The 22,337-nt window shown below is 39.3% G+C and overlaps 1 protein-coding gene and 1 long non-coding RNA gene across 3 annotated transcripts in view; one reads left to right on the forward strand and one right to left on the reverse strand.

Annotated features, from left to right (window-relative positions):
- The window catches only part of LOC107051943, a 41,948-nt gene extending 22,417 nt beyond the window's left edge, over nt 1–19,531 (forward strand). Inside the window, exons 2-3 of the long non-coding RNA XR_001463939.4 lie at nt 12,247–13,441; nt 15,244–19,531. This is a non-coding gene — a long non-coding RNA (uncharacterized LOC107051943). The remainder of the gene's footprint in view (nt 1–12,246; nt 13,442–15,243) is intronic.
- Nucleotides 1–22,337, reverse strand: part of ANKRD55 (ankyrin repeat domain 55) — a 51,040-nt gene that overhangs the window by 14,347 nt on the left and 14,356 nt on the right. For both annotated transcript variants that reach the window (XM_015277573.4, XM_040655937.2), the window contains exons 5-9: nt 21,121–21,181; nt 17,334–17,462; nt 4,651–4,835; nt 2,801–2,968; nt 628–1,289 (exon numbers count right to left, since the gene is read on the reverse strand). In XM_015277573.4, coding sequence (XP_015133059.1) covers nt 628–1,289; nt 2,801–2,968; nt 4,651–4,835; nt 17,334–17,462; nt 21,121–21,181 — 1,205 coding nt within the window. The remainder of the gene's footprint in view (nt 1–627; nt 1,290–2,800; nt 2,969–4,650; nt 4,836–17,333; nt 17,463–21,120; nt 21,182–22,337) is intronic.

A 22,337-nucleotide genomic window follows, 5' to 3' on the forward strand; every position in this document is an offset into this window, starting at 1 on the left:
GGCAGCTGCTCTTACTTGCTTCATTTTCAGCTGGATATTACAGTGGTTGGAAGGCATTCTAGATGTGTTTAATTTTGGCATGTGACTAATCTCAAAGGAAATGAAGTTCGAGAAACTGATATGTTGAAGTGAACTCCAGCACATATGGCCATACAGCAAGATTCATTCAAACATGTACATGAGTCAAAGTACTAAACCCCAAACCCTGGTTTCGAGGTTCCTTCAGAATTCTGATGCTCTGCTTCAGTGTTGCTACGTTATCGTTTCCAAACCACAGTATAAAAAGCATTTACTCTCTCTGTAAATTTAGCAACCTGAATTCAGCCACGGAGGAAACCTAAGCACAGCACATTAAACCAAAGATATGGCTGTCAGGGCTGGAAGAGTGGAAAGGGGTGACACTATGCCCTGGAGTTAGCACATGCCTGTAGGAGGAAATGGGCACACTGCGAAGTTACCCAGCATGGCACACATGGGCTTACCTGTTTGGATTATGAAGCAGCTTTTGGCACAATTAGAGATTTGAATACAACACAGTTCCCTTGCATATCCAATTCCAGGGTTAAATGTGGACACAAAGCAACGTAGGGATTATATGATAAGAGAGAGATAGAAGAAGGAGATTACCTGATGGAGATCTAGGAAGTGAGGGAAGGTGGGGAGGGCACAAAAGCACATGGTGAGATCTATCAGAGTTTAAGCCATTTATCGCTTTGTCTGAAGGAGTTCTAGTACAGGCTTTATGGGAGAGCATTTGATTAGGCTTTGTATTCCAAGAGTTATCCAGCAAAGCCTGGCAGCTGCTTCTGTGATCCAGCAAGTCATGTTCACTCCTACTTTTTGGAGACTTGTGTGCAAAATGCTGGGTGCTGCTGCTGAAGGACATGCTTGATGTTGTGCTCGCGGCAGCAGTTAGGAAGGAATTGCCAGCAGTGATTGGGGGGAGGCTCTGGGTTCTGACAGGCAGAAGTCCATGACATTCTGCTGGCTTCTTTTCTGGTATGAGGTACTTTGTGTCTGTGGTCCTTCTTTTAAAGTCAGTAGTGGTCACGTGCTCATCTGGAATGTCTTTGCAGCTTGTATCCATAACGCAATCAAAAGTGGTGATGATGTCGTCTACTTCGGAGGTCTCCTCTGTAGCATATCGGTCTCTGCTTTTGTCTTTCTGAATGGTTTTCTGGTTCTGTTTCTTCTTTTTGAAGAAGATGTGGTTCAGCATACTGAATCTTCCTTCTTTCTTAAGGAGTTTATTGTTCTGAGAGGGAAACTGATGAACTAACTCAGATATACTGAAAGTACAAATCAAAATGCGATGCCATTACTCACAAAATAATTAATCAAATACTGCCTTTGTTAGCCTGTGAGATGGGGTACGTACTGTTCAGATACATTTCTAGGGATGGTTCAAGGAGGCAGAAAATGAGGACTACAAATTCATAGTTAACAAAGACTGAAAATGATAGTACATTACTTCACTCTCTCTGAGGGGGTTTGTTGCCTTACACTTACCTTAAAGCAGGCTCGGCACAGCTGTCAGGAATAAAAACAAACTTTTCTGGCTTCAGCATCTGCCAGCTGCAAATAGTGCAAATAGCTTGCTTCACTTAATAGTGAAGCAAGATCCAATAATAAGAAGAAGACCCTGGAACCTTTAAAACCAAGTGGTCAGTGTATTATGTCATATTCAGAAAATATGATTTCCAGCAGCACAGTAATTGCTAATCCTGTGAAAAAGACACTACTTCACGTGCTTTTCCTCTTTTCCTTTATTTTCATTTCTTTGTCTTGCCTTGCCTTGCTTTTATTATCACTATTATTTTTTGAAGTCGCTAACCCTTGTACTGAACAGGCCCAGAACAATTCCAGAAGACCTGTCAAGATAATTACCTACAGTGATGAGATGAGGTTTTGACTAATAAACTTTGCAGGCCCACTCAGACTCAGACAAGCAGAGCGCAGCCCAGCAGGAGGAGAAGGCGGAGGAGATGTAACATTACCCATGTCTCACCATTCCGTAACACAGGAAATAATAGTGACTGCTGACTGGAAAGGAGGGGCGAGCACAAAGAAATGTGATAATAAGTGCCTTTGTAAGTGTGTGCTCATTTGCCAGCACTGAAAAACTGAAATGAGTTAAACGACTGGAGTTGAAACCTGAGAAATATGAAGAGAGAGGAAAATCATAAGCAATGGCAGAAGAATTACACTTTTTAATAGAAAAAAAAAAAGAAAAAAAAAAGAAAAAAAGAAGAAGAAAAAAGAAACTGGTTAAGAAGAGATAATCGGAGTAGACAACTAAGAAAGAAGGGTAGGAAATTATTTGGAAGCCCTTATTCAGAGGATGAAAACATGAAATTCATTTCATTATCTGTCTGGCAAAGCTGCTTTTTGTTCAATCTCTCTGTCTGATTATATGAATACACAGCTAATGTATATATATTTCAAAAATGTGGAAAGCGTGCATCTGAACTTTGAAACTATAATGATTTCATGCACAAAGGTGACTGAGCAACATCTATGCCCACATTTTCCTGGTTCAGAACCCTCTGCTGACTGGCAGACTAGCACTGTAACCACAGAGATGAGTCTTCAGAAAATGACTAATTTTAGTGCTGCTATTTTGGTGGAAAATTTGGGTTGTGTATTGCATGTGAATTGAACCCTCACACAGGGCTCAAACCCCTCAGTAGCATACAGAAATAATACTTATAATTGCTAATACTAATAACACTAATAAACACTATTAATTTCTTTTCTAGTCAGTAGTAACATGCAAGCAAGATGTGAGCTTCTGCTTTACCTGTTCTCCTGAGACAGCAGCTTAACACATGCAGTGTGACCACAGTACATTGCATATGTCAGAGGAGTGTTTTCATTGATGTCTCGAGGGCTGCTGTCTGTCCCCAGCTCTAGAAGTATCTGCACACAGTCAGCTTTCCCTGCTGCTGCAGCCCAGTGCAAAGGTGTCCTAGGGAAAAGAGAATATCATTAAAATAGATTAATAAATACACTATTGAAACAATTCATGACACAATGAGGCATGTTGCTATACTACTCATCCAGATGCACAACAACCACTTTAAGCAGTTCACACTTATTTATCCCCCTCTGATGTAGTTCCCAGTGAGAGGAGTAAAACCAAAGACCAGTGTCTGTCTACATGCACTTATTTAGCTGTAGTAAAGGTAGATAGGAGGCTGGAGGATGCCTTTATGTGGTATATAGTAGCATCAGTTTCATTTCTGGGGTTGCAGAGTAGAAGGAGCACCTGAAGTTTTCAGAGCAGTATTTGAAAGAACTCTCTGTACTGTGCACTGCACAGGGACAAGCCCTTCTCACTCTTGCACCGAACACAATTAACAGTGGCTGGCTTATGACTCTCCAGGAAGGCAATAGCAGAAGAAGCCTCCCTAGAGCAAGGAGAAGAACTGGACATCTACCAGATTGTAATTACCCCTTTGACAATTTCTGTGCTTCTTGTTGGGCACAGACTGGACCAGATACGGTTGTCTTGAATTTGGTGGGAGAATCAAGCTTATTTTCTTGTTGGCAGAGGACGCATATCATTGGAAACTTCTGTCCAGTTTCAGAATTGTAGTATTACACACTTGCAAAATTTCTAAAAGCACAGAAAGCACCAGAAGGAAACTACCAGAAGAAAGAATAAAGATGACTTTTCTATGCCTCTTGCAGTCCCAGTGATTTCGATTGAATGCAGTAGGAAACGTAATGTAATGGAAATCTACTATGTATTTATAGCTAGCAGCTTATCTTTTCCCCTCTCCAAGTGAGATACCTTCCATGGAAATAGCTAAGAATACATAATAGGAGGTTTTTTTTTAACTAAAACTCTTAGGTGTAGTCAAGCTCCTCCCTTCCTCCTTCATTTCATAGAAACAACCTTTCCTCTTACATTTTTCTGATGTTTAGAAATGTCTCCAGAACTGTGTTGATTTTATTTCTGTTCCATTTCATTGAACTTTTCCATAAAGAATGCTATTATTTTAAGTACCTGAAGACCTAAGCCAAGAAAAATTTGGCTGTTGCTCCACAGAGCAGGATTGTCAACTCAGACCGGTCAGCTGAGTCTGTTTGCATTAATGAAATTAGGAGCAAAATTCTGAGGGAGGCCAGCGTGGTTTGATACAGGGATTTATGATACAAGGGTTTAATCATGGTAAGGATGGAGTGAGAATGGAAGGGGAGGAATTCCTGATGGTATCTTTTAAGAATACGGTGTTAGCATCTGAAGTGTAACAAGGAAATATTGACATTTCTTGAATGCAAATACCAGCAGATCACAGCTCCAAGCAGCACGATCCTGTTCCATTGTTTTGAGAAGAATGTCCATTTTGACTGAAAAAAGTTAAGTCAAGTGGTGACAAAGTCCTTTCATATATAATCTTATCATTTCCTACCAGAAACACGAAGTTAAAAAACATTCCTAGTAGCCAGTTGTTATACTCAGTGTGATAGATGTGAGTCAGACTGCTTTGCAGGGCTTCTGAGCAAACACAGCTCTCTGTAAGTGTGGTTCATTAACTAGGCCATGGCCTGTGAAACAGGAAACATGATTATAGAATAAACAGACCTAGTCTCAGGTTAATAGAAAGGAAGCAGCAATTTCAGTTTCAGGGTTTCCATGGTTACCTGTCATCTACATCAAGGGCCTGCAGGTTGCACTCCGGCACTTTAGCCAGCTCGCTGATAATATCACTGTAGCCTGCAGCAGCAGCAATGTGCATACAAGTTTTGCCGTTCTCGTCATCGTAGTTTATTATTGATGGTCCTTGGTAGTGGTCCAGGATGATGGAACACAGAATCCTGTTGCCACTCTGGGTGGAAATTCAAAGGAGTAAAGCATTTTACAACAGAGCTCACATCAAACTGCATTTTTCTCTGCTAGAGAAAACTAAATAAAATAATAGTATTTTGTTTTATGCATACTGGCCTGTTTGAATATGAAAACCAAAAGCGTCCAATCTCCTGCTGAGAACAAGATTTGCTTTATGAATTTCCTAGCTGCAAAAATAATAAATAAAATATCGCTGCAAATATATCCAAAAGTTACAGAGTGTAAATTACTCAATGGCTTTCTTTGAAATAGCTTGGGGTTTCAGCTGTTTTGCTGAGGCAAAGTGTGGAACAATATGAGCTGACATATTTCACAGAAATTCAGGATTGGAAGGGACCTCAAAAGACTCACTCCTGTAAGCCTGTCCAAGTATACCCAGACAAGCCATACCAAATATTTGCTCAAGCGGTGCTTGAAAACTTTCTTAGCAAGTTTGCTCCAGTGCCTCAGTATCGTAATAGAAAGTTTACATTGTTCTCTAACACCCAAATAAAACTGAACATTTCATGTCCTATCTTGGTGGAAATAGATTAAAAAGATTATGATTTTTTAAAAATAATAATATGGAAACACTATGATGGAAAATTCTTCTTAGACCATGAAATTACCAACACCCCTTCCCCGAGCATATTGTGTACATTAAAAGCAACTCGTTTTCTTGGTCCCCATTCTTCTCAATGGAAGGCAGTTCAAATGCTTCTTTGCTTTAATGATTAGTATCTCTGATTTCTTTTCACACTCCCGGTTGATTTATGTCTCTTTGTTTTTGTGCCAGTATTGTTATTTAGATTAAATACTAATTTCCTCTAATTATTATTTATTCCTCAGACGTATTTACAGTCAACCATTATATCCCTTCTCAGCTATTCTCTTGCTACTCTAATAAACCAATGCCTTTATAATTTTGCTTGTAAAATATTCTTTCTATTTCTCTCATCAGTCTACTAACCTCTGTCCTTTTATGTTTTAATTGTGTATCATTGGGGACTGGAAATTAAAATTCTAGCTAGTCATACACAGACATTGTTCTCACATCTTTTTACTAGCTCTAGCTCTTCCCTGTATCTGTTAGAAGTATCTCTTGATATGACACAGAACAACATTTGCTTTATTCACAGCTGTGCCCCATTAGAAACTCCTAATTGTTTTGTAGTAACTGCTTACATCTACCTTCTTCTTTTCCACCGCCAATTCCAAATGTAGATTTTCTTGTTTCTGTTAGGAAGTTTTGTTATTATTACCAAAGTACAAGACTTAAATGGTCTATTTATTCACTTTTATCCTATGTGCATTATTTAAGATTTCAAAATGATGTGGCTTTCCTTGTATGATATCTCCATTCTCTCCTGTAAATGACTTCCATTTTTTTTCTTATTGTCAGCTTTCACTAGAAAGGCTCAGTATTTTATGTCAAGTTATCAAAACAGTATTAAGCAAGACAGATTGCAAGGCTTATCCATGCCAATATTTTTTTTCCAGCCTCTCTTCAACATTAATTATTAATTACTCTTTACTTCTTGATCTTGAAGATACATCTTTGCTTCTCAGTACCCTTTTCCCATTGTTTTCAAAAATTTCTGCTTGCTCCAAATATGTTGTTGAAATATAGTTAGTCATCCAGTTATACCTGCAGCCTCCTCTGCACATTTTTTTTATCCTCTTTTATGATGCAGATTCCTGATAAATTTCTCAGCATCTGTAGAAAAAAATTCAGGGTCTTGCAATCTGTAAACCCGGAGCTTCTTTGCCCAGCTGAGAATTTCCTTAGTTTATCAAAATGCGTCTCTTTGAAATCAGGAGTTTTGTTTTGTACACACTTTGCTTACTCACATATTCAGTGTAGAGTCTACTTATGGTCATGCCACCCAAGTTTATTTTCTATGATCAGGTACTTTATAACATCATTAATCATCTTAAAATTTGTATTAATTTTTAGTTGTCTGAAAATTTGATGAAAAAGGAGTATTGGTCTTCATGTTCAGTAAAACCTGGATCTCATTAATAGTAACTGTCTTTACTCTCCAGTTCCTATGCTAACTATCAGTGTTTTTCATACTTAAATAATTCTTGGGTACATTTACTTGGCACTTGCATTAGAGAAATCCCTAGTCATGTTCAGGGCTAGCTGAATTTAGAAGTCTACTGTGTACTTATATAAATTCAAATTTTACGTTCTGCATGTCAGGTTCTGTCTCTTAATATTCCTATTCAACTCAGCATTTGAATAAAAAATTTTCCACTCTTCTTACCATCATTTTTTCCATTTTTCTCCAATCAATCTTCCATTTTCTAGACTAAACAAACCACTTCAACCTCTATTCATGGGTCATCTTTTTCATACCACTTAAATACTTGGTGCTTGCTTTTGGCCTCTTTCTAATTTATCTACAGCCTTCTTCAACCACGGCACTCGAAATTACATAATTATCCCACCACGGCTTTCATTCTTCCATTAGAAAGGAAATTGCCACTTCCTGTACCCCGCATGTATCACACTTTCGTTAGTATATCCCAGAATTATGATTTAATTCACCAGAATTTAAACCCTACTCAATTTGTAATCCACTAGTTTGTTACTCTACATTTTTTGCATCTTTTGCTTTTCACAAATCTGTGTAGAGTGCTATTTTACTAATTTCTGTTAATTCCTAAAATTTATCAAAACCATTCTTAGTTTCACGTTCTACCAAGGAAGTCCCATTGTGCTTGGTGCCTATTTGTTTTTACCTTTATATACAGGTTTTATATTTCATTACTTTACTAAATAAAAACATTCTCATGAGAAGTCACTGTGGAAAAGGACCCAGGAGTACTGGATGACTCCAAGTTGAGTATGAGCCAGCAATGTGCTTTTCCTACTAAGAAGGCTAATGGTGTTCTTGGTTGCACTTGGCACAGTATCACCAGCATGAAAGAAGAGGTGATCCTCTGTACTCAGCACTGGTGAAGCCATTTGTGGAGTACTGTGTCCAGATCTGGGCCCCCCCTCTACAAGAGAGACGAGGACACACTGGAAAGAATCAAGCAGAGGATTGCTGAGGGTTGTGGAGTACCACTCTTGTGAGAAGAGGCTGAGAGAACTGGGACTGTTCAGCCTGGAGAATAGGAGGATCAGGGGGGAATCTCACCAACGTCTATAAATACCTGAAGGAAGGGTGCCATGAGGATGAAACTGGGTTCTTTTCAGTGGTATTCAGTGCCAGGACAAGAGGCAATGACCACAAACTGGAACACAAGAAATTCTGTTTGAACATCAGGAAGAACATCTGTACTGTGTGTCAGCTGAACACTGGCATAGATTTCCCAGAGAAGCTGTGAAGATCTTCAAAAGCCACTTGTACGTCATTCTGGGAAGCCTGCTCTTGGCGGCCCTGCTTGTACAGTAGTTGGACGAGGTGATCTCCTCAAGTCCTTCTAACAGTAACTATTCTGGTGTTCTGTGAAGATTTTGTTGGATTAGCTGTACCCCACCAAAGAGTATTTGATCTGTCCTGGACAAGGCTGATACAGACTATATAATGTGTAAGATAAGTTTCCAGGATGACTTTGATTATGTTATCCCTTCATGTTTTCTCAACTGGGATACCCTGTCAAGGTGTTATCTTGATTAATTGGCATTCAAAGGTACTCTATGTGACAGCTTTTTAGCTGAGAAAAACAATAATACCTTTTAAGATGTCTATTAGCCTTCTGTACTGTTTTATGTAGGTAGCTCTAGAAGTAGCGCCTCCTATTTACTTCCATATAAACTACAACAGATACAAAGAGTACAATAACACTATTTGATAGAGCAGTTCTTAGCTTCAAAACACTCTTTTTCAACATTGTCATCACCATTAGCTACGCATTTATGCCAGTGAGGAAGAAGAGCCTGAATGCCACAGCTGTAAAGATCTGCACCAGGAGAGGTAACCCACTGTTTCACAGGTGCTGTGGTGGCATCACTGCTAGGACAATGCTGCACATGCAGTCCATCTTTCATCAGCTGAACAAATGAAAGTCAGAAGGTGCCAAATATAAACTATTTGATGTGTGTGATAGCACAGTCCAGCCAAGACTGGAAATGTGATCCACAGTCTTTACACCGGTATGGTGCCTGGCATTATTATCTTGCAAGGGAAAGGTTGTCTTCTCTGGCCTGACTCCGGAAGTTCAAGCTTTCAGCTTAGTCAGCATCATGATGTAGCAGTCAGAGTTGATGGTTTGTCTAGATTCCAGGGAATCGAAAAGGATTAGCCCTTTCCTATCCCAAAAGACAGTGCATATTAGTTTAATTTAAATTTAAATGTTTGCATCTTGAACCTTTTTTTCAAAAGGGAATTCACATGTTGCCGTTCCTTGGACTGTTTTGACTTTGGCTCTTAGTGGTAACCCCACATCTCATCAGCAGTAGTGATGTGATGTAGAAAATTGCCACTTTGAGCCTTGTATATGTTCAACAGGTACTGACAAACTTGCATAAGGTGTTCTTTCTGTTTCTGTGTGAACATTCATGGGTACCACCCTGCCCAAAATTTGTGGTATTCCAGCATTACCACCATAATTTCAATGCACTGAAGCTGATATTCAGCTCTTTACACAGTTCCAAGGTCATAATCTCCTGATTCATGTGGATGAGCTGATCAAGATGCTCTAAGTTTTGTGGTGTGACATTTGTGCACGGCCACCCAGAACACAGATTGTCTTTTGTGCTATTGTCACTGCTGGCTGCTGCCATTTTTTCCACATGGGGGAATTTAATGACACACCTTTGCTTCATATGCAGTTCCATGTCAGATGCCATTCTGTCAGACTGCTCCTCTGCTGCCATCTGTCATGCAAAAACAAAATGTAACAGAATATGGATAGGAAGGTTCTGCCTCTACTACCATAACACCAACATCCACCTCTATGGTTGTGGACCACCATAATAAAATAGGAGGCACTACTTTCAGAACTGACATCACAAAATTCAATTTTTTTTTTTTTTAAATCATCCAAGGCTGCTTTCCAGTATTGTGAATCTTCTGCAAAAACTCTCTGGCCAACTTCTCTGTGGCTTTTCAGCTCTTTCTTTTTAGGAATGCCTTTTTATTGTTACATTTATCATGGCTTTTTACGTTGCACACAAAATTCTCTTGGAATGCTTACACTGCCCTTATTCTTAGATTGATAGCTTCAAGCTGAAGTCACCAAAAACGTAGTCTTCCTGTTTAAATTTAACACAAACCCACAGTGTTATTGTTAGACTAGGGTGTTCAGTGGTAAATTTACCATAAGAAAATTATATGATTTTGCAACCTTCCTGTGTATCCCTACATTTCATTCTCCTCTTTTTGTATTCAGATTCTTTTCAGCAGTGTTTTCTGACATTATTAATTATTTTTGGTTTTACGTTTTTATATCATTCCCCAGGGCTCTCCCCAGTTAAGTTCTTACTCACATCTTTATCAGTTCCCAGACATTATTCATTCCCCTGAGCAAACTTTCTTAGGCCATTCTTGATAAACTTTATTCGCAAAGGAGAAGTCTACTAAAATTTCTTTGCAAGGCAAATTCTCATTGTACTTTATGCAAGCTTTTATCTGAGACAGTGGCTAACAAAAAAATCACTAACATTAGGTTCATTAGGTATCATTTTCACTTGATTACAATTCCTTTCTCTTTATGTTGAATAGTATAAAGTCCAGCTTCTGACAGTGCTTTCAAAGTAAGAAAATAATTCTTCAAAAAGTATCCACTGTATGAAATACCATGAGGATGATCTTGAATATTCAAGATGTTTTTCTTGCTTTGACATATTTTTTCCACCTGTGTTGACTCAATTCATCACCACTGTTGCTACAGCCCTTCTTCTTATAACTCAGTGCTTGCACACACCCAACTGATATGTAAAGCTAAAATTTTAGTTGGGTATTCTACTGGCACTTACCCAGTATCCTGACAGAACATTACATTTTCTTCTCCAGATCTTCAGTTGTACATAGTACAATGTTTTTCATATTCAATGCACTGTATAGATGGTTATTTTTTTTCCCTTGTCAGAACACTGTTGAAGTAGATGATACAGTGTCAAAGAGAGAACTGTGATGTGAGGGAGACTGCAAAACTTGCTTGTGGCTACTGGTAATGCACAGATGGGAGGCAGAGAGAAACAAGTTATGGGCTGCTTAATTGTTTTCAGGAAATCCTCACAAAGTGTTTTTCTTCCAAGTGAATGTCTCTGGAGATTATGTGGTTAGGTTGCATTAGTTTGCCTATATTTTCTGTCTCTTTGCCTTTAATGTACATTTTAAAATATTCCTTTATCTTTATCCATTTTTACTGGATGGAAATTCCTCACCAGCATTCCTTGATTTTGCTTCTTAACATTAGCATTTCAATTTAGGGCTGTTTCCCCTTCTTCCACCTTCCCTCTGCATCTGTAAATCCAAAGTTTTGACCTTCTCTCTGATGTCCTTCTCTGACCTTGAACAACCTGACATTTTAACTATCATTTCACCCCTGTCTGTAGCAGCAAGCAAATACTATTTTAATTGCTACTCTGGGAGGTAACTTGTTTTCATAAAGAAACACTATAAATGACTGCAGGTTAAATAAAATTTTCATCAGTATTTCCAGCTTCCTCCTGGAAACCATCCCTGTACATCATTGGTGCTGTCTGAATAGCGTATAGTAGAATGCTGGCTGGTCTCCTAATGCTTTTATCTTTCCTCTTATCTCTCACAGACACATATAGTGTATTTAATATGAATCTGACTGTAGTACCAAGAGGGCCCTTGAAGAAAAGAGCAAATAATGTTTTCTCCTTCACTGAAATACAGACATGTGAGCCACTACAAGGATCTGTTGAGCAAAATGTGAACAGGTAGTTTGCCGGTGGGTAGTTTTCAACTCCAGTTGAGATGATTACATGGGTAAAAATGCCTTCTCTCTCAAAGTCACATTTTTTGATTTTGAAATTCTGTGTTTACTGAAAGCAAAAACCACTCCACAGACTTTTCCCACATCACTCTGCTAGTTGAGGCTTGAAAAGCCGTGATTTTTGACTCAAGGCTTTGCTGTCACAACTTGTTTGTTCAGCTACAGCTATACAAGTAAAATAGAACTGTTCCTCCAGGATAATCTTTTCCCTATGGGGAAATGTCACTGAAATGCAGTTTTTCTGGTGTTTATGTTGAGAGTACTATGGCTGTGTGTATATATATATGTACATAAATATATGCATATAATTTCCTCTACAGTAACACAAGTTCAGAATTTCAACTTAGAGTAAGTGCAAGAGAAACTCAGTGCTGCTTTAACAGTGGGGAAAACTTTGGCGGGAATCAGATATTAAGGCTATGTCAGAGCTACACATCCATATCTCATTGTAAAGAACCATGTCACTATGAAGGAATTTTATGTTTCAGATGCAATGTCTGTGATGGCAGCAGAGAATGAGTGCAGAGGTCAGAGCACCCTGTGGTTTCTCCGCTCTCATGGGACAGAGTCAACCAGGCCTCATGCTGAGGCAAGGAACAACCCATAACACCATCTTCAGCTTTCTTCCTGCCAGTGATGCTTTGCCAGGAGATGCCTGGAAGCAGCCCAGGCACTTCACAGGGTGTGTTTCTGATGGCAAACCAACATAAATTAACAACAACCCTACTGACGCCGCTGTAGTTACACTGGTGAGACGCAGCCAGCTAACAGAGCAGCTCATTTGTCTTCCCCTAACCCTGGTACTTCGGACTCAGACACCCACTGAGACAGTGTTGCTTCCCGACACAGGGCAACCCAGCACAGCTTGACTTTGTGGTACTTTTGGGAAGAGAAAGTGCTCTTGCACAAAATACTTTGTCCTATGGTCCTTAGAGCGTTGCTCGCCTTTGGTACAAGAAAGGATACCTGATGTTTCTAAAATATTTGTGCTCTCAGCACCCTTGTTGGGTGCTAGAAAAGGTTGCCAGATGGCAGCCACAGAGGCAGACTGCATGGCTACCACACGTTGCTGCCCCTCTCGCCCTCTCTTTGCTCAAACAAAAACCTGCATGACATACTGGCCAAGTCTCTCCGAGAATTTATTTTCACTTGGATTCTTCTATAATAAGTGCGTATGATTTATTGTGTTCCATGCCTATGACTAAAGTTACTTGGCAGCTTTTCTCTGCTAGAGTGTTGTTGTGAGGACTGATTTCTCTGGATGAGCTATTTGTTTACGTGCTTTGAAAAATATGTCATTATTATTATTATTATTTCTTCCTGCAGTAGCAGAAGGATTTATCCCATTCTGCTATCAGAGAAATGGAAACCTTTACCTTCCAGTGCCTTTTTGTAAGCATAGGAAATCAGGACATTTAGAGATAAACAAAAGGTGTGGTGCATGCACATGACTCATGTTCTGGCATCCACTTACAAAGTTAAACATACACTGTGTGCTAAGGAGACGTCTGGGAATGACTCTGTGCTTCCCTGTGGCTTTTGTCCACACCCCCCAAATTCCTGCTAAGCTAAGTGGGAGTTCTGCAATTGATTTCCGTAGAAATTTGATGGGCATGAGTAATTACCGTGTCAACAGCATGTTCGTGCTTGAAGAATCTACTCCTTAACAGTCAATTATTTCAGGTAAGGGCAGGTTTTTGTTTTGTTTTGTTTTGTTTTTTGTTTGTTTTGTTTTGTTTTGTTTTTGATGGTCTGGCTGCACTGACAAGTTTGTATGTCAGTATTGTGCACTTCAATACCACTTAAAAGTCACAGAGGGTGCTTCAGCTTACACGCTGGCATAAACAGGAGTGGAGAAGTACGTGGTAGCTAAGAAGGTAAAGTGGAGTAGCACTGGGGAATGATCCTGGGCATCAGAAGTGAGTTGACCATACTATAAAATTATTATAGTCCTCCAAATTAAAAGCTTCTGATAGTACTGGAGTATGTTTGTTTCTTACTCAAAAATACCCTTTTTGCAATTCCTCTTTCTCCTCATTTTGCAACTTGACAGCTCGCTCTACAAAGCCTTGCTGCCATGCATGAGCAACAGCTTTACTGTTTACTTTCCTTCACTGGAATGACAATATTTACCCAAGAACGGGACTTTTTAAGGAATGACTAAACAAAAAATATGAAATTAATATGTTTTTCATTTGCTCCTTAGAAATCAAAATTGTCTTCTAATGTCAGTGACATGAAAAAAGAGCTTAATAGCTGTCTCCAGGAAGCAGTAACGCGGAAGAAATACACCCATTTTTGCACAAGCTGTGAAATGAGCTTAGTTCATACATTTTAAATGGCCTTTTGAGATGCCCTGAAGCAACGTGAGTTAGTTCCTAGACATCCTGGAATACCCCTGAGCTCACACCTTCCAAGAGATACAAAGATGTTGCTGTGCCTTCCAGCTGAAGGCAAACGAGTAGCTGTGCTTTTCTTTTATAGTACATGTAAGATATTCTGGTAGTTCTTTCTGCTGCAAGAAAGTGGGGAATTAAATAATTGCACTGTTTCTATGGAGCAAATATTCCAGGTTTGTAGTTTTTTAAACGTTAACACTGCAAATTGAAATATTAAAAAAAAAAATCAGCAGTGCAGCTCTACATGGCAGAAAATTATATTTGATGGCTTCTTGTAATTGCCACTTTCTTTTTATCCTAGAGTTCACATTTCTTAGCTTTACAAGAAACGATCACTAAAAATCTTGGTTTCATGGTTTGCTTTTAAAATGAAAGCTGATATTTCTACATGATTGTATGACTTTGGGAGCCAGAGCTTCAAGAAAGAGAGAAAGAAACTTCTCGTAAAATCCATGCCAACTGGCAAGACAAAGTAGGAAGCCTCCAAACCTTCCCATACTGTTATGAGATACTGATAACTATTATGATACTATTATGATACAGCGGCATGTAGTATGCTACTATATAATAATATTGTATACACTGTATTTTACTAGGATTTTAATGGCATCGTTATTTGGGACTTAAATAGGCGTTACATTTCATTTCAATACCACTTAACAGGTTCAGGTTTTAAATATGATTACAGGATCCCACCATTTGCTGATTGGAATGAAAGTAGAGGAACACCTGAGACACTCCTACTATGGCCCTATCCGTACCAACTCATATTTTATGCATGAAAAATTTGACACAAGACTTTCTCACTTCAGATCAAAATGGTGTGTGTTTCCAATAGCAATGTAACACATTTGCATTGAAGACATGAACTCAGGCAGCAGAAAGTTGGTAGAGCAGACCTCAGGTGGGCAAGGTCTCTGCAGGGCTGAGGCTCTGCAGCCCTCGCCTGCCTGGTGGGACACCAAGCACAAACATGTGTTCTTGGAAACAGGGAGCATGGAGCAATTGTTCTGTGCAGAACACTCAGGGGAACTGGACTTCCAATAGTGAATGATGGTTTTTATGTGGTTCTGCTCTGTTTTTCAGCCCAGTGTGCACTGCCTTTGCCCTGCAGCTTCTGAAACAAGTTTCTGTGCTGTGCCCGGTCTTCCCCTTTCTGCATTTTTTAAAAATGAAATTAAACACAAGGCCCTATTCAGCCAAAAACAGGCCCTGCAGCTGTTACCGCCTGAGCTCTGTGAGGCTCCTGTGCTCTGGAGATACAAATGCAATTCTTAAAGGAAAAATATCATCTTTCCAGTGGCTATGGGAGAAGTTATTAAACATTTTCTGACACAGCCTCTTCAAAGAACATGATCCTGCCTTCATCCTGGAGACAACACTCATTAAGCATACTAAAATGGATACATGAGAATGATGATCCCATGCAGCAGAGATGTAAAGCAGAGAAAGCCATGGCTGTCCAGAGTCCCTCTTTCCCCTGGACCAAATAAAGCAACAGAGCATTTGCTGAAAGTGTTTCCCCTTAGAAAAGCCTGTGTAAGAGAAATGCTCACAGATCTACTCCATGTTGTTTTCTCCCGTTGTATGGAGAAAAATGTGGATGGAATAAGTGATTTGTAAGGCTTCATAGCAGGAATCTGACAAGAAGACGAGAATTGGAGTTGTCCTCCTCTTTCCTCTGACTTAGAGAGCAGCTTAAGGGGAGAAAGAAGAGGGATTTGTAATTTGCTTCCAACCGAACCAACACAGATTTTGTGCATTTGCAATTTTACCCCTTTTTAAGAGTTGTTTTGCCAATCTGTGAGACATAGTTGGAGGCAGGAGTGAATGGTGGAGTAAAATCGTAACATTCACAAAACAGAATCAGCAAAAGATGAAGATGAGTGTCACTCAGAGGGTCCTGAAGTGAAGGGGATTTGCCTTTGTCTTTCTGTTTGGTAGGCAGCTCAGTCCCAGAGCTCTGATCCAGGTTGCTGCCCCTCCTGCAAGTGCCTGCAATAAGTTTCAGAGGGCTCCCACTGGAAGCAGCCTGCACAGGAGCAAGCCTCGACAAAATGCACGTTGGATTTTAGAATAGATGCCTCTAGCATCCAAGGCACAGTAGCAAAGGAAGTAACACTGGGTCAGGCTGTTCAGGAATAAAGAATGAAACTTTTGTTGAGATAACATCAGCTACAAAGGTTAAAGCATAATTGTACGTGAACCATCAGAGTGAATCTGCGGTTGAAGCAAATAGAGTATTTGTTCTAGATGTCCTTACTCATTTACAGTGTACAGCAGTTTGGAGCTTTTCAATTTCTTTGGTAACGTGTATTTTAAGATGAGTGGACTTGGATCAGGTGAGGATGCAAGTATTTAGTCATTGTAGGAAAATGTTACTGAATTTTTGTTTTAGTTCTGTTTTTGCTTATCTGTTGTGCAGGTGTTTTGAATACTGATACCAGAACTTCCTATGGCAAGTGAGCAAGTAAGAACACATTTATGTGATTGCTCTCCCCTTTTCATCCAGGATGTTTTTTGCAGTAAGGTTTAAGCATAACTTCTTAAAACGACATTGTATTTTATATCAATTACTACATTACGTATTACCAATTGCATAATAGTGTTTAATCTCATGTGCATTTGTTTACCTGCGTTTTTTTTTTTTTTTTTTTTTTTTTTTTTCCCCCTAATGACCTCCCAGGCAATTTTTAGCAATTTTTTTTTTTTTTTTTTTTTTTTTTGCATAGGAAACAGGGACACACAGGTCAATGGGAATTATGTTTGGCTCTTTTACTTCCTTAATTGCCGCAAAGCAGGGGCCCAAACATTCAGCCAATTATTCCACAATTACAGCTCTTTATTACTCTTCTTTCTTCCCACAGGTTGTTTGTGAGGCTTTAAGTTGCTGATTTTTGCAACCTTGATTCTGTGAAAAAATGTCAGCATGTGTTCAGCGTGAAGTATACGGGTAGTCCTGGTGGGATACACAGTTATTCTGGGGCAGGAGCGCTCAGCCTACATGAAATACGCCTTGCCCTCCAGAGCAGGCATTAGATCCTTGTCCTATGCTCACCAGCAAAATGCTGAGGGTGTTCATGAGTGCTCTTAGCATCCATTTCTCTCTGTTTCATTCAATGTGGTGACTGATCCAGTTCAAGCAACAGCCCAGTGAAATTGTGGTTGTAGCTTACCTGTACGGCCCAGTGCAGAGCGGTTTTGAGGTCTTTATCCACTAGAGTCAGGTCTGCTCCCTTGTGCAGCAGGGTCTGTACATGCTGGGGCCTGTTGTGGAAAGCAGCCCAGTGGAGTGAAGTCATTCCCTGAAAGCCACAAACCCATAGAGCAAATAAAGGTCATGCACAGTAATGCCCTTTGCATCCTCTATAGCTGTAGAAAAGCTAGACTGCTCTGAAACCATTTGGGATGGACTGACTCTTTCCTCTTTGCCTTGAACTGAAATAATTAGTTACAACTTCCTAACTAGTCATAACGGGGAACTTAGCAGTCATCTTTTTAGTGTCATTGCAGACAATCAATACAAATACGAAGGTTTCTTTCATACCTGACTGTAACTGTCTTAAAAGATATGTGGTCAGGACCATGATGGCTGGGGAGGTGATTCCTCGCTGCTAAGCTTGGGTCCTATGAGAAAGGCCTGTTTCAGGCATGTGCTTTGTCATAACACAATGTGGTGTTTAACTCAGACCTTATCTTTAATTCAAAATAAGTATTATAAACTGACTCTAATCATCAAGCTAAAGAACTGCCCCAGTGATGTCAACAAAAGGACTCACAATATAAACATCTTATATTTACAGTTTAGTTTCAGAGAATCACAGAATCATTAAGGTTGGAAAGACCTCTAATATAACTCCAACTGTCAACCCACCATCACCATGCCCACTTATCAATGCCTTCAGCGCCATGTCTGCGTGTTTCTTGAACACCTCTAGAGATGGTGATTTGACCTCTTCCCTGGGCAGTTCATGATATATTAATTTCACCTTCAACAACATTGTTGTATACACCTATACTTTACTCTAAGTCCATAATACTGAAGATGTTTCTAATTAAACACATTTCTTAAAAAATTCTAGTATTGTTCAGATGTGGTAACTTTTTACTTTGAGCAGATGTGTCTACTATCTTTTACTACTGAAAATGTATCCAAAGGGTCTTGCTTGGGATCAAAATGGTAAAAAAAAAAAAAAGCAAAAATGTAAAGTGGAAAAGAAATTGAAACTTCAGTGGAACCTTATAAATCTAGTTAACAACAATTTGGATTAAACACAAGCTATAAAACACCCATGCAAACGGTTTATCAGTGCATTAATACTAGAAGCTGTTAGCAGTGACGTTCTAAGTGAAAGCTTGAACCCCCTAACTTTAATTTCTCTGAACTATCAGATATATTATAACTCTTTTCAGGTCCCCAGGTGGTTTAAATATGGGTGATGACAAAATAAAACAATTGAACAAGAGCAGTTTTGTTTTTAGTTAGGTTTTGCAAATCTTAATCATGGGGATTTTCGTTCTGTAAAACCAGGAATGAGGATTTAATCCTGTCTCACTGAAATTAATGAGAGTTCTACCATTGACGTCAGTGGACACGTGTTTTTGCACTGGGGACCTAGTATCATTGACAGGCTCCCAAACCCCATGGTTGCTGTTAAGTGAGAATTCAGTGAAGTAACCTCCATCTGGGACGTGGATCCTTGTACCTAGGTCTGGACAGTCAGAACAGTGACTGAAAGAGGGGAAACTGCAGTGTATCAGGCCAGATTTTTGTCATCTACTCTCAGCATGTCAATATGAGCAAAAGGCAAGATTCTTGAAAAAGCAGATTTCTGTTCTTAACATTGCTATCATCTGAGACACATATAACATGAGAGTGTAAGAACTGTGGGTAGATATCAAAGTTTTCCCTAGTCCAGGGTCACTAGAAAATACTTAGAGAGAGACATTAAGAAATAGGGCTTAGTGATACACAGTAATATAACATCTGGTAATTGCACTACAGACTTCCTATGCCATCCAGATCTCCACAGAATAATCATGCATTTTGTGAAAAAGTGTCTTCTTTCATTTCCTGTAAAACTGCTGTCCCCATCATTTTAGTTGTAAAAAAACAAACAAACAGTGAATAATCATGCTCTTTGCATCTTCTCCGTAGCATTTAAGATGCTGTGGATTTGTATTATATTGTCCCTCTGACATAACTGAATGTCCTTTCACAATTTGTTTGTTCTAGTTATTGACCTGCCCATGAAAGAAAGCCATTCTATAATAATCTTTGCAGTCCTTCTCTGTTCCTTTTGTTGTACATCCTTTTTCAGATGACATTTGCAGCGAGCATTAAAGGTGTGGGCATACCAAGGAATGAGACAGAGCTTCCTGTTTTGTTCTCTTGTTCTTTTCTAATAATCTGTGTGCTCCACGTGTCCTTTCAGAGTGCCCACAAGAGCTCAGAGGACTGAGCTGGTGATAGCAGCACACCCACACGTGGGCTTGCTGCAGGGGGCAAGGGCCAGCCAGCTCATACCCATCTGATTTGTGCGCCCTTCAGTGTCATCTGTGTTTTTCAGAGGGAGCATGGGGGTGGTAACAGAAATGTCAAAGCCACAGGGCTGTGAGGATCTAGAAATACGTAATATTAAAATAATAAAGTTCCCAAATTGTGCATTTATTAAAAAAAAAAAAAAGAAATATGATACATAAAATGAGAAAAAAAGAAAAATAAATGAATGTGGGTGATTGATCAACAGTTTCACAACCACAGACAGATGGAATCCAGCAAATGGAGACCTGAAGCAGTCAGCAGCTATGTTTGCCTCTGGGAAGTACAGTGCGATACCAGTTTTTCTCAGATTCTAGGCTTTTTCAGGGAATGTTTCTTACCGTCGTGGTCTTAGGAGGTTTCATAAGTAAATCTACAGAAAGCTATGGTTGTGGAAACCAAATGAAACTTTCAGGTGTATTTTTTACTGATACATGTTCATGCACAGATCAGTGTGTTTTTCTAAAGTGGAAGATGGGAAATCTGAAGTGCTTTACTTGTGCCAAGAGAACAGCTCTGTTGGCTGAAATCATCTGTGAGGATCCACACTTTTCAGAAAACATGAATATCCAGGGCTTAATACTGACAGTTGAACAAATGTGTTCCCTGTGCCAGGTGACTGTGATCTGGACTAACTGTTCCACATTGTATTCAGTGATGCACTGCAGCAATCACTATGGATAGAAATTGTCATCCATGATTCCATGCAATTCATTAGCAGCGTAACTCTATGCCTAGACAAATCAGATGTCTGGTTTAGGCTGCTGTAAACAGGGTCTGCAGACTATCCTGTAGACATGAAAGGCTCATGTGAAGAGGGAAAATCAGCAGCCCAGTGGTGATTCTGGCACCACGAAGGTGAGAAGCTTCTTCGAATGTTTGCTAGTGTGAAGAGAAACGTATGGAAAGACATACAGAGTCTCTCTTGTGCCTTGGCTTCTTTATCTGGACAATACATCTGGGGAGCTGACAGTCTCCTATGCATACTGTATGCACGCATGCATGGTGTAGTTATTTGAGGATTAGAAAATTTTTTGTCTTTCTGTAACTCTCCTGGGCTATGCCAGGTTTCTGATATTTTTCTTGAGAACAGCTAATTCTTGGTGATGGGACATTTGGAAAAGATGAAAATTAAGCCCATTGTCTAACTCAAGAAGAATCAAAAGCAATTTATGTCTCGGCAAGTGAGAGAAGAGGCTAGTTAAAATAACTGACAGTACATGGAGAAATTTTATTAGTCTAAAGATGCATCATACATGATGGAAAAATGAGATAGGGCTCTGCAGAGTTCAGCAAATGCATTATAGAAATATTTGGCTTATGCGAACTCTCATCATAAAGTTCAGTGGACTCTTTCTGAACAACATGAACTGAATGATCCCAGGGCCCGGGACAGTGGTTTATGGCACAAGCTCACTCACCTCATTGTCCTGATGATTAATTTCGCTAAGACTTGATTGCTGCAGAAGCACGTTCAGAAGCCTGGGGAAGCAATGACATAATCAGTGTACAGTACTACTGACTAAACCTGAAATGTTGACATCTTTTGGGAAAGAAGACGTACAAATCCAAGAGAAAACAGTCTTAGTGATGGGCACAGGTCAGAGTCTTAGGTCTGGGCTGGAAAAGCAGTTAAGACTTTATAGCTTACTGTAACAACAGAAGTTTTGTGCTGGGAATCAAAAGCAGATCCACTAGGAAGTATTCTTATGTTGACTGTCTGGGTGAATCAGAGCATGTAACACTAAATCTGTGCAGTTTATTACAGAAATTCATCCTCATTCCATTTCATAATTTTTTAAACAAGCAGAAATGTTAATGTTTACAAAAATGATTTGTAGTAATGTGATATTGTGTATATGCTTGTGTGTGTGTTTGTATACAAACATACATACTGTTACAATTACACGTGCACAAAACAATTGCATTTACCAAGGCTTTACAGTATTTTTGCAGGGAGAGAGCTGTTGTCGTGGTATAAAATACAGCAGTGCTCTGGTTTGCTTTTGTTAACGAGATCAGACTATGAACACTCCCCTCTGGTGGAGGGAACAGCTACAATAAAATAGTCACTGAAATATTACTCAAGTACAATGTTATTTTTACCACTGCAAAGGCTTTGCTTTTCCTCATGGCCTCCTATGAAGATGTTCTGAAATCACCATAGCTTTAGAGAAGAGGGTTATGTGTCATAGTAGAACAAAGACTGCTTAGTTTGAGTAGATGAGTAGACCATGAAAATGACATAGCCTGTAACAGAGCCAAATCACATAGATGCTGTGGTAGATGCACTGTTCTTCTGATTCTAGCAAAAGGAAAGGTACTTACAAAGTGAATCCCTAAATAAGATCATAATGTATAACTGTGGGTCATCTGAAGATGAAAATTTGCAATAAACCTTCAAAACAGATTTTAAAATACTTTCTAAAATTATTATTATTATTATTTTTGCAAGAAGGTTAGAAGAAAATTAAGTACCACCTTGAGGTGGGAATTCTGATAAATGAACAGGTAATGCACAGATGAATGTATGCAATCATGCATTGATTCTCAGACGTAGGAGACTAAACAAAAATCTTTTGTTAATTTCATCAGGGCAAACTTCAGTGTCTTCCAGTACATATTTCAGATGGAACTG

Source organism: Gallus gallus, chromosome Z (genome assembly GCF_016699485.2).
Source record: "Gallus gallus isolate bGalGal1 chromosome Z, bGalGal1.mat.broiler.GRCg7b, whole genome shotgun sequence".
Classification (NCBI taxonomy): Eukaryota; Metazoa; Chordata; class Aves; order Galliformes; family Phasianidae; genus Gallus; species Gallus gallus.